The following is a 12,183-nucleotide window of genomic DNA, read 5'->3' as shown; positions in this document are numbered from 1 at the left end:
ACCTTCAAACAACCCCATACTAAATCTAAGGCGTACAACCCTTTTCCCGAACTATGTAGACTCTGATCCTCCATAAGGATGTACGTAGGCACTTGGATAACCAAGGCGAGTCCCCTTCCCCAAAACCTCAATTCATTCAAATCTCACTTTTCGCCCTATTCATTTCTTTAGCTATAAACCTTAACATTTAGCCATAAACCTTCGCCTTTAAATTCAAAACCTTAGGAAAGGGTTAAAGGTGCCTAACACCTTCCCTTGACCCAAATATAATATCTTACCCTGAATTTCTTAACCGCGTAGGGTTTCCTATTCGCCCTGGTAGAATAGGTGGCGACTCTAAAATTCTTTAATTTTTAGGGCAGGTTGCTACAATAACCTACCCCCCGAACTCAAAATCTTTCAAAGGTCTTTCTTGTTCTTTTTGCCTTTCCTAATTGGATAAAATAAAAGTCGGTGGTGACTCTTATTATTCGCACATTTTAAAAAGTCAGTTCTTCCCCCGCATTACAAGTCCCATGTGATCCAAGTAGATGATGTACAGGTGAAAGACAACTTGACGGTTGAGGCTTTACATGTGAGAATTGAAGATCGAAAGCTGAAGCAATTACGTGGCAAAGAGATAGCTTTGGTCAGAGTATCTTGGGGAGGACCGACTGATGGAAATGTTACCTGGGAGCTAGAAAGCCAGATGAAAAACTCTTATCCGGAACTCTTTACTTGAGGTATGTTTTCGAGGACGAAAACTTTTTAGTGGGGGAGAGTTGTAACACCCGTATATTTTAATTTTTAATTTAATTGGAAATTGAATTAATAATTAGAATTATTTTGGTTTTATGAAAATAAATTGGAAAAGAATGGTTTATGGCATTGAGCCATGTGTGATGTTAGTAAGATGGGGGTGTTAAGTTAGTAAAGCCCTTTATTAATTAAAATGTATTTTCATAAAATAAGAAGGAAATTGGAAAAGAGGAGAGAACGTGAAAAGAAGAACTGGGTAATTGGGAACTCGAAGAACGTGAAAGAGTTACCAAAGAGGGAGAGACCAAATCAAGAACTTGTGGCTAAGGTAAAGGGGACTCTTCGGTTAGCACCTCTTATCGTATTTTTAGATGATAATATTGATTAGGGATATTGTTAGGTCAATTGGATTGTATGTTAGATTGGGGTTTAGGATGAATTTGAATAGATTATATGATTAATGATTATCTGTACTAAATTATGTGCATAATTGTGTGTAAATTGATGTTGTGGTATGAATATGGTATTTGTTTGATGTGGTTACTGTGTTCATCCATGGAACTGAATCTATGAATGTAAATCCCTAACTAATTGAGTAGAAATTAGGATTGTAACGAGTAAAATTGATATAGGGTGATAGACTATTGGAGATAGATGAATGCTATATGTTAAAGAGTGCAGAATTTCTGTTTTAGATCCAAAATCGCAGGCTGTAATGGTGTAAAACGCGAAGAAGACGAAATGGTACGAGTTGCAGGTTTTTGGAAGCCTTTGGCTATTTGCGTATGGTACGCGTATGAGGGGCTTCTTGAGGGCCGTACGCGTATGGTACGCGCCCTGTCACGTCCAAAATACGCCCTTCTGCTCGTACGCGTATGGTACGCGTATGATGAAGAGGTGGTACGCGTATGGCACTGTGATACGCGTATGGTGTGTGTTTCTGTGGAAATCAGCCTCTGTTGATACACGTATGGTACGCATATGACCAGCGTGAGCGCAAAATTTTGCTGTTTTATGATTTTTGAAAGTTTGACGATGCGTAAATTTTAAACCGCTGGCCTGTTTTAAGTGCCATTTTGAGTATGATAAACTTGATGAAATAAAATTTGTGTTGATTGATGATATGATTGTATTTGAATTATGTTAATATATATAAACATGCTTTGATAATGATGGTTGGAGTATTGGATGATGTTACTCATAGACTTGACGATGGTATAAGTATGTTTCAGATATATTTGCATTCATTCATAATCATGTGTTGAGGGCTGTATCCAGATGATGAGTGGATCAGTGAAGGGCATAATTCCCATTGTGTGGAATTTGTGCTGGCAGGGCCGTATCCTGACGATGTTGGATCGGTCGGTGGGTTACTCCCATTGATGATGTTGGTACCACATGCATAGTGTCAGTTCATTCATATGCATGATTTTCATAACATGATTGAATGTGTTTCAGTGTTATGAATTGATGAGGTGTTGGTTGTGTGTTTGTTGAATTGTTTGAAATATAATACAATTTGGTGCATAATATAACTATGATGTGTTATTATTTATGATGCAATAATATTTGTTAATTTCGACGAGACTCGCCCTTACATGTTGTCATTTTCAGATTGAGGATATCGACTTTTCGACTTGGTGAGGATTAGCTCATGAGTCAGTGCGTTTAGTTTAGCGTCAGGTGTCATGCTCTGATATTGTAACACCGGGGAACACGATGTTTTGAGTTTATGTTTATGACTCTATTTGTTTTATTTTGATGTTTTGAGGGATATAGTTTTCAAAGATGTTGAACTTATCCGTATGACTGATTTTCCGCTGTGTTAACATGAGTTATTTCGTATTATGATGAATTTTCTCAGTGAATGCATGACAATGACATATGATGTTATTCTTAAATTTGAATTGTGGCACCCTTGTTCCATGTTAATCTGATGTATTTATTTAATTGTCGCGGGGTTTAGAAGGGTGTTACAAGTTACCTCTGTTGTACGCAGTGTGTGTTGCTGTCTGGGAGGCAATAACCGGTTACTTGGATTGAGGTAACCAATTACCACTGTTACGAATAGGGATGTTGGTCTGTCCGTCAGGCAGTAACTGGTTACTTCATTTGAGGTAACCGGTTACCACTGAACGTTTTTGAAAAAAATAGTTTCTGCCAGAGAAAGTAACCGGTTACTTGGATTGAGGTAACCGGTTACCGCTGTGTGTTTTTTAAAAATAAATTATTTTCTAAAATTCATATCTTTTAATCCGTGTGTCTAATTTATGTGTCGTTTTGGGCGTTGCGATGCTAGCTAAGTGCTTTATGTGATAATCTGGTCGAATAGGCAGTAGCCCGATTTTATTTTAAATCTCGATTTAATTAAGTGGATGAAATGTAACATCGTATGCATATATTCTTGAATGTGACAATGTGTTGATGCGGTGATGGAATTGTTGTGATTATTATCATGATTGGATGATATGTTTGATATAAATGTGTGTGATATGATTTTAATGATGCTAGGACATGTGCATACTTTATCGGTGATGATAATGGTGAGTTTTGTTAAGATTATGTGGTGCATCGGATCGGTGATGCTATAAGTATATTATATGTGTGCATTCATTCATAAATCATTTTTGGTGATGGATCCCGGTGATGTTTGGATCAATGGTGGGCATAATTCCCATTGTGTGGAATTTGTGTCAGTAGGGGTTGTATCTCGGTGATGTTTAGATCAGTCAGATGGATTAATCCCATGATATTTGGTACCACATGCATAGAGTCAGTACATACATATGCATATTGATATAACATGATTGAATGACTTTCAGTGTTATATTTGGTGATATATCTGTTGGTGTAGTTGTTGAACGATTGTATGAAAATTTGAATGTATTATAATTGGGTGAATGATATGCCTATGATGTTTTATTGCTTATGAGTGCATAATATTTATTAATTGTGAATGAGACTCACCCTTAAATGTTGATAATTTTCAGATTGAGGAGTAGCGGCTTATTGCTTTAGTGAGGATAGCTCGTAGAGTCTATCCATTTATTTTGGGTCGTGTCGGTCATGCTATGGTCTTGTAACACTAGGAACGATAGTTTTAGAGTTTAGTCATTATACTCTATTTATTGGTTTTTAGATTGTGTTTCCATTAGTTTGTTTTAGTGATGTTATACTATTCTGCTGTGATAAACATGAAATTGTTATTTGATGAACCGTTCCTAATAAAGCAAGACATATGAATTATATTTGGTTTTAATTTTTTTAATTGTGTCACCCTTGTTTTCATGTTTTACTCTGAGTATTTTAATAATTGTCGCGGTGGTTTAGAAGGGTGTTACAGTCACAATGTTAAAAGTGAAGTTCAAAGGTTTTGCTAAATCTTTTCATTTTAGAAAGTTAACAGTTTCACCTGAATTAATTAAATGAGAAATAACAATATGATACTTGTAGCGGTGAAAATTTGACACTAAAGTTATTGATTGACTTAGATCAGACATTTTAATAGAGTCGCCACCGCGCTTTATTGTTTCCAAAGGAAATGGGAAAAAGAGCGAAATAAAACCCAAAGAAGTTTTTAAAATCAAAACTAACAAAATAAACAGAAATCTTAGATTCAGAGGTTGATTATGTAAGGGGAAGGTATTAACACCCCTCACATCTACGGTACTCCGTAGGAACCTCTTTGAAATATATATATATATATATATATATATATATATATATATATATATATATATATATATATATATTTGTTATTATGAAACGCCTTTTGTGTTTTTGTTTAAATAGAGTGGGAGGATGAGAAAATAAATTTGAAAAGTGAGCTCGATAAGATATCGCATCTTAGGCCTACATACCCCTTAAGTGCAGCAGGGAAGTCAGAGCTTTTGTAGTTCCTCTTAAAAGGAAAATAAAGAGCCAAGTGGCAAAATCTTTTTGGGTGTTGAGCTATAACAATACTCAACAATTTTTTTAAAATGTTAAGCTTTAACAATACTTAACAAGTTTTTAAAAAGGTGTCAAGCTTTAACAATACAAGGCAAGGGTAAAAAAGAGGTTGGTTGAGTTTTAACAATACAAAATCAAAGGTTGATTTAAAAAAGGTTGAGCTTTAACAATACAAAACCATTTCAAAACAAATGGGTGCAAAGCTTTAACAACACTAAGCACAAAGTAAAAGAGTTGGAAAAGAGAGTGAGTACCTTGACAATTTTAGTCAATACCATCCTCATTCCTTTGGAGTTTTAGCATCAATGAGGAATCATACATCTCAAGCAAGCATTAAAGGTGAATATATCAAGTGGTGTGTGAGACATGGTATGTGTATTATGGACACAATCAAGGTATGAACGTCGAACAACAAGTGTGGATAATCATCAAGCAAAAGGATCATATCAAACCTATAAACATGGTAAGATCAGGACAAACATTACTCATGGCAATCACCTTAAGCATACAAGGTTAATCACAAAAAAATATGGCAATATCAAATGAGAAATTCCAAAGGATTATCATGGTATAAACTCAAAGATGAATAAGTGCAAACATCAAGGCGTGATATCAAGTCAATAAAATATTACATGGATCATGATTTATGAAATTAGGGTTTTCAAGACAAAAGTTTCACATTCTAATCATGCCTTAGTCATTTGAAAATGAATAAAGTCTAATTAATTCATGGTATGAACAACAAAAGACAAAGGCATTCAAATGGCATGACATTAATATCAACATTTTGTCAAAAGATTATATTACACAAGTATTAAAAATTTATACAAATTAAACAACAAACCCTAAATGATTTAAACAACAAACATATTTTTGATTTTTTTATTTAATACATAAGATAAAGTAAAGCCAAGACTTGATTAAATAAATATAATATTTTTGGATTTTTTATTATATTAAAAATTAAATAAAATCATAAATGATAAATAAAAAATAAAGTAAACCAAAAAGAAAAACGAAAAGACAAAAAGAAATAGAAAAAAAAATAAGAGCTCAAGTGAGCAAAAGACAAACGACATAAAGATAAAATGCAATGGAATGTAAAGAGCATAAAATGAAGAGCATAATATAAAATGCGGAAATATATAGAGCGGAAATATAAATTGCGAAATTATAAATTGCAGATATATAAAGAACAAAAATATAAATTGCGGAAATATAAATTGCGTTAAAATAAAAAATATTTCTTGTTATATATTAGATTTGAAATAAAAATAAATTAGTTTATATTTCTATTAGATGAGTTAAGTCAATTTTCTTATTTATGATATCATGTCATAATATTTTATATGATTTCCATCAAGTATATTATATTTTTTCAAAGTTGTAAAAAAACCATTTTGTGTTTATTGTATATAATTTTCCATCAGATTAAAATTTGATTAATAATTATATTTTAAAAAAAAAAGAAAACAAATTAAATATTATAAATTAATTTTCATTAAAGAGTTTTCACTTTTAGGTCTAAACAAATTTTAAAATATAAAATAAAATTGAATTTCATTAATTAACTATTATTATAAAAAAAAAATAGTTATTGTGTATTTGGTTTTTTTAGGGTTTAGGTCGAAACAAATTTAATGTTGTAAAAAAATTGAAGGACGGAAGGAAATGAATAGGGAGTACAAAGATTTTTGTGTGTTTCCAATACAAATTTTCTGTTCAATTATAATAATGGTAATGAATCATAATTTTGGAATAAGTATTTATTACTGTCAGATTCAATTAAGAGTAAGGTATATGCATTGTTCCAATGTTATTACACGTTATTTGATTGTTTTTTGGTATAGAAATTAATTATAATATTTAATGGGTAATGCTAAGGGCACATGTTAAGAAACAAATAAAGAAACTTTCTCTTGAAAATTGTGTATTGAATTAATTATAAATGTATAATTAATTTTACTTTTTATTTTATTTAAGAAAAACTTTCTAAATAGAGGTTTTTTTTACATGTGCCCTAAGGGCACATGTTAGCATTACCCATATTTAATTAAGGTAAGTAATAATTATGATGATAAAATGACATTTTTTGCAGAGAATCTTTTAGGGTCAAGTTACTGTGCATAGAGAATAATCTATGCACCATGCATAGAATAATCTCTGCCCTTGGATCAACATTTTAATCTAACGGTGAATATTAGGCATATATAAGACATTTGCTAAAGAGGAAACCTAATCTCATTCTCTCGCTCTCTCACGATTTTGGGGATTCGGAATCTCTCCCTCTCTCTCTCTCTCTCTCTCGCCGCCACCACCATCGCACTCTCTCTCTCGCCACCACCACCATCGCACTCTCTCTCTCGCCGCCATCACCATCGCAGAACCTTCACCATCGCCATTGCAAGACCTTCACCATCGCCATCCACAACTATTTCTTCAAAATCATCTAGGTAAGATTAAAACTTTCTTCCGATTAGGTCACGATTTTGTTTCAATTTGTGTTTTAGTTACTACGATTAGGTCAGATTAGGTCACGATTTTGTTTCATTTTGTGTCTGAGTTACTGCGATTAGGTCAGATTAGGTCACGATTTTGTTTCAATTGTTGAAATTATAAATCTCTGAATGTTTATTCCAAATCAATTATTTGAGTAATATTGAGTAATCTGATTGATTAACTTGTTTAGGTAATGCATGTTGATATGTAACTTGCTGAGTTATTAATAGACTGATTTGAGTAATATGTATGAAATAGAGTAATATGTATTGAGTAATGAGTGGTCTACTATGAGCACTATTTGTAGCAGGCAAGATTGAGTAATACACATGGTTGAGTAAAGAATGTTATGTTTTGATTAATATGTGGTTTGTATTGAATCATAACATTGAGTACTGTGAAATATAAATTGAGTAATCTGCAGTAGGTCATAAGTAATGTATGATAGATTAGAGTAATTTATGATAGCTTATGTGTCATAAAATTGAGTAATGTGACAGAAATTGAATAATTTGTAGTAGGTCTTGAGTAATGCATGATATCTTAGAGTAATTTATAATGACTTAGAGTAGTATGTGTTGGATTTCAGTAATATGTTTATAGATTTGAGTAATATGTTTCTGTGTATGTAGCTAGGATGAAGATCTCCATTGTAATATTATCATGTGACATCAACTGAGTGGTGTTGAAATAATTGTTTGATCTGCACTCTTTACGCAATATATATTTCATATTTCAGATATTAATGCATATTAGTTGATTGACATGTTGTTAGCCTTTTAATTTCTTGATTGAGAAATTATAAACTCAAATTTGAACTTCAGATGATGTTTGGTGTTGGATACTAAGGTTAAAATCTTAAGGCCAAACAAATAGTTTTAAATATCCAGCGTTTAAGTTCCTAGAAGTAAGGATTTGAATAATCTGTTTTGGATTTGAGTAATATGTTGTTAATATTGAGTATGTTCTGTTCCTTACTTTCTGTTCTTGTTATTGAGTAATATGTTGTATGGACAGATATGAAAACAAGATCTGCGGCACGAATTGACAACAATGACCATTCAGAAGATTTTGAGACAACAGAAGAGGAAGACTTAAATGATCGTGCTGCTGCAGTTAGGACAGAAGAGGAAGAGGATGGAATTGCTGACATGAGAAATAAGAAAAGCAAAAAAACTTCATCAAGGATATTGCATAGAAGTAAGGATTTGAATAATCTGTTTTTGGATTTGAGTAATATGTTGTTAATATTGAGTATGTTCTGTTCCTTACTTTCTGTTCTTGTTATTGAGTAATATGTTGTATGGACAGATATGAAAACAAGATCTGCGGCATGAATTGACAACAATGACCGTTCAGAAGATTTTGAGACAACAGAAGAGGAAGACTTAAATGATCGTACTACTGCTGTTAGCATAGAAGAGGAAGAGGATGGAGTTGCTGACATGAGAAATAAGAAAAGCAAAAAAACTTCATCAAGGATATTGCATAGGTGTTTTCCTAAGAAGCTGACAGAATTAGTTTTGTTGTTGAACGAGGGAAAGAAAGATCCTAGGAAGAAAGAAGACTGTATTAAGAAAGAGAAGTATATTAAGGAATGTGGATTTGGCGGACTGTTGAAACTGAACATCACCATTATCCCGAGGGTATTTGTAAGCTGGATTTTAAATAACTTTGACAAACATAGGGGAATGATTGTCAATGAAAATGCAAGAATTACTGTTGGAGAAGAAGATGTGAAGAGGGTATATGATTTGTCAAGGGGTAAGAAGATAATTGATTTGGAAAAGGTTGACAAATCAAATAAAGAAAACTTGAAGAAACTTAAGGAGCAGCTCGGGTACATAGGGGAGACTTATGATAGTATGATCAACATACATACCAATGTTTTGTATGAAAAATTGATGAAGTTTGAAATCACAAAGAACAAAGCTTGGGCAAAAGGTTTTATATTATTGGCTATTGGAACCATTCTTTGCCCTACTACTTCATATTTGGTTAGTTTGAACTAGGCTACAGTGTTGAGCGAAGTAAAGAAAGTTAGTAACTACAACTGGTGTCAACACTTAATTCAACATGCCAACGGAGGGATTAAGAAAGATGCATGTTCTGGGAAAGCAGACTTCCACTTTCTTCTAGTATGTAATCTATTAAAATATTGTTTTCATTGAATGTATCCTCTTTAAATTTTATTTAATAATCAAATTTAATATCTTCATTGTAGGTACATTTTTTAGATATGGTGCAAACAACCAAAAAGAAGAAAATAGTTGAAAAACCACCAAGTTGTGGAAATTGGGAGGATGACATTGTGAGCTTGGAGTTGAAGAAAATAAAGGAGAAGGGAGGTTTCAACAAGGTGATCATTCTTGATAAACAAGATTGTGATATTCCAGAAAGTAGTATGGTAGCAAAAGACATGGATGATGAAGTGATGCATGACAAAATTGCTGAGACTGCAAAACGTAGTAGAGAGAAAGTGATCCAAAGAAAAGGGAAAAAGCGAAAGACACAAAATGTGGATGATGAAATGATGGAGGCTCATTTGGCTCCACAAGACTACGCATTAGAAGAGGTATATCTGAACGAAATACTCAATATTCAAATTTAGTAGTGTAATATATTAGCAGTATTGAGTATTGAGTAATGCTTAATATATGATCATTCATTGTTATTTGAGTATCGAGTATTGTGTAATATATGACCATTCATTGTTATTTTAATATTCAGTATTGAGTGCTACAGTTTGAGTATTGAGTATTGCATAATATATGGCTATTCATTGTTAGAGTAGTATTTAGTATTACAGTTTGAGAGTACATGTTTAATATGTGGCTATACATGCTTAGTTTGAGTAATATGTGGCTATTCATTTGAGTGGTTTTATGTACATTGCAGGCTAAAAAACAAATAAAAATTTGTGATGAAAAGCTGAAGTTTTGGGCTGATTGGAAGACTTATTGGGTCAAACAGGCAGAGGAAGCTGAGTCTTCAATGAGAAAAGGAAAAGAAGTTGGAGACAAGGAGCATAGTTCTAATACAGGAAAAGAAGTTGGAGATAAAGAGGATGATGCACATGAGCCTAGAAATGCAAGTCCTGAATTGGTTGAGAGTGAAGACAAGGATGATGATTCGGATCATGGGCTTGAAGAACAAGCTGCAAATTTAGTTGATAAAGAGGATGATGCAGAACAGCCCGGAAAAGAAGATGATGCAAATCAGCCTGAAAAAGAAAGTCAAGAGAAGCATGGTGATACAGCTGAGATGAATGATTCTGATTGGGGTCAGCCTTCTTTTAGTCTAGGATTCAGTACTCCTATATCATTGGAAGTAGTATTACCAATGGAAGAAAGTAGAAAGTCACCATCTGATGTGGCAACATACACACTTATGGAGAACATACCACAAAATGAACAGTTTCCGCTTCCAAAAAGGATCTCAGCATTGTCACAATACTTTAGATCCCCATATGTAATGCAAATGAAGAAGGCAAAATTGAGTGAGGAAGACACACAATTGGTCAACTATGCGTGGACATTGGCAGAAGCAAATGGAGGAGCTATGTACGTTGATTTTTTAATTCCAGCCATTTAATATTTTTTTTTAACTTCAATTTTTAAATGAGATTCATTATATTTCATCTCTAATTGATAATGATTTTAACATGAAGGGAGGTATTGTTCCAAGACAAATGCAAGATGTTAGAAAACCTTAACAGGGGATCCTTATTTTGTCTCAAGAAGGATTGTAAGTTAGAGGGGGATGTCATTGGAAACTATTTTAGTTTCTTGAATAAAAAAGAGATGATGAAAGGAAAGATGAAAAGGTTCATATTCCCGGTTACATATGAAGTAAGTATCACATATTGATTAGTTTTAATTAACTAAAATTTACAATATCTTCATTGTTTAAATTCCCATATTAAATGTATTTTGTTATAATTATTTGCACATAGTTTGAGCATGGCGTCAAGATCACTAGACGCAAAAAGGATCATAGAGAAGCCCATGTAGTGGCTGAGTATGCAGAAGATTTAATAAGACAGCTCAAATACATGGATTTTAATGATATAGACATCGAAAATCCTGAATATGTAAGTACATTTTTGCTTAATATTTGTGCTAGTATTGAACATATTGTAAATATATTGTTGCGGCGTTACATCTACATAATAGTATACATAGTTTAAATAGGGCCAAGTTACTGTGCATAGAAAATATGTAGGATAATATTCAATAATGTTTAAGTAATATGTTGATAGTATTGAGTAATCTGTTTTGATTAATTACAAGGTTAGCTATAGCAATCTGTTTTGATTAATATGTTGATAGTATTGAGTAATCTGTACTAAGTAATCTGTATTGAGTAATCTGTTTTGATAGTATTAAGTTCCATGTTGATTATTGTACTCGTGATTTCTTTTCATCATTATAGTGGTTTTTCCCAGTTTATTTGAAGAGTCACTATGCTGCATATGTGATTGATTTCAAAGAACAGAGGTTCGGATTTCTGAATAGTTGTGAAAGGTTCACATTTCGAAAAGAAGATGAATGGGACAACTGGGGGAAGTGGAAAGTGAGATATGGGATGGAGTTGATAAATGCTAAGAGAAATGAACCTATAGACTTTAGTGAATGGAGTTGGGAGGATGTGAAATTGCCTTTACAACATGATAGGAAATCATGCGGGCTATTTGTTCTGACATATATTGAGAAATGGGATAGCAAGCAAGCTGCAATTTGGGATTTTTTTAAGCATTGGGATATGATGACAAATGAAGAGCAAGATGATTTCATGGAGATTCAAAGAGTAAAAGTGCTGCTAGACATCTTGAAGCGTGAGGACAATGAGCTGCTTCAAAACTTGACAAAGTTAGCTCTGACCTTGGCAGAAGAAGAGGCTGCATGTGCTATGGCGGATGACTTGGAGAAAGAAGAAGAGAAGAACAAAAAAAGGTGAAGACAAAGAAGTCAGCCCCTAACTTGGGTGAAGAAG

At 33.0% G+C, this 12,183-nt stretch overlaps 1 protein-coding gene across 1 annotated transcript; it reads left to right on the top strand.

Moving 5' to 3' along the window:
• Positions 1-8,207: 8,207 nt before the first annotated feature.
• LOC131659308 (uncharacterized) lies at positions 8,208-9,799 on the top strand. Its single transcript, XM_058928516.1, has 3 exons — positions 8,208-8,442; positions 8,548-9,185; positions 9,413-9,799. Exons 1-3 carry the CDS (start codon positions 8,208-8,210, stop codon positions 9,797-9,799), a joined length of 1,260 nt encoding a protein of 419 aa, XP_058784499.1.
• Positions 9,800-12,183: the final 2,384 nt, after the last annotated feature.

This window comes from Vicia villosa, linkage group LG3, assembly GCF_029867415.1.
Source record: "Vicia villosa cultivar HV-30 ecotype Madison, WI linkage group LG3, Vvil1.0, whole genome shotgun sequence".
In the NCBI taxonomy this organism is placed as follows: domain Eukaryota; kingdom Viridiplantae; phylum Streptophyta; class Magnoliopsida; order Fabales; family Fabaceae; genus Vicia; species Vicia villosa.
The sequence above is the reverse complement of the archived record's forward strand: the minus strand, read 5'-3'. Positions and strand labels throughout refer to the sequence as shown.

Excerpts from the sequence above, each read along its gene's own strand:
- LOC131659308 (XM_058928516.1), top strand. The coding sequence starts at position 8,208 with ATGAAAACAAGATCTGCGGCACGAATTGACAACAATGACCATTCAGAA. Across the intron at positions 8,443-8,547 it reads TAATATGTTGTTAATATTGA|AAGATTTTGAGACAACAGAA; the intron begins GTATGTTCTGTT and ends ATGACCGTTCAG. Across the intron at positions 9,186-9,412 it reads GCCCTACTACTTCATATTTG|GTACATTTTTTAGATATGGT; the intron begins GTTAGTTTGAAC and ends TCTTCATTGTAG.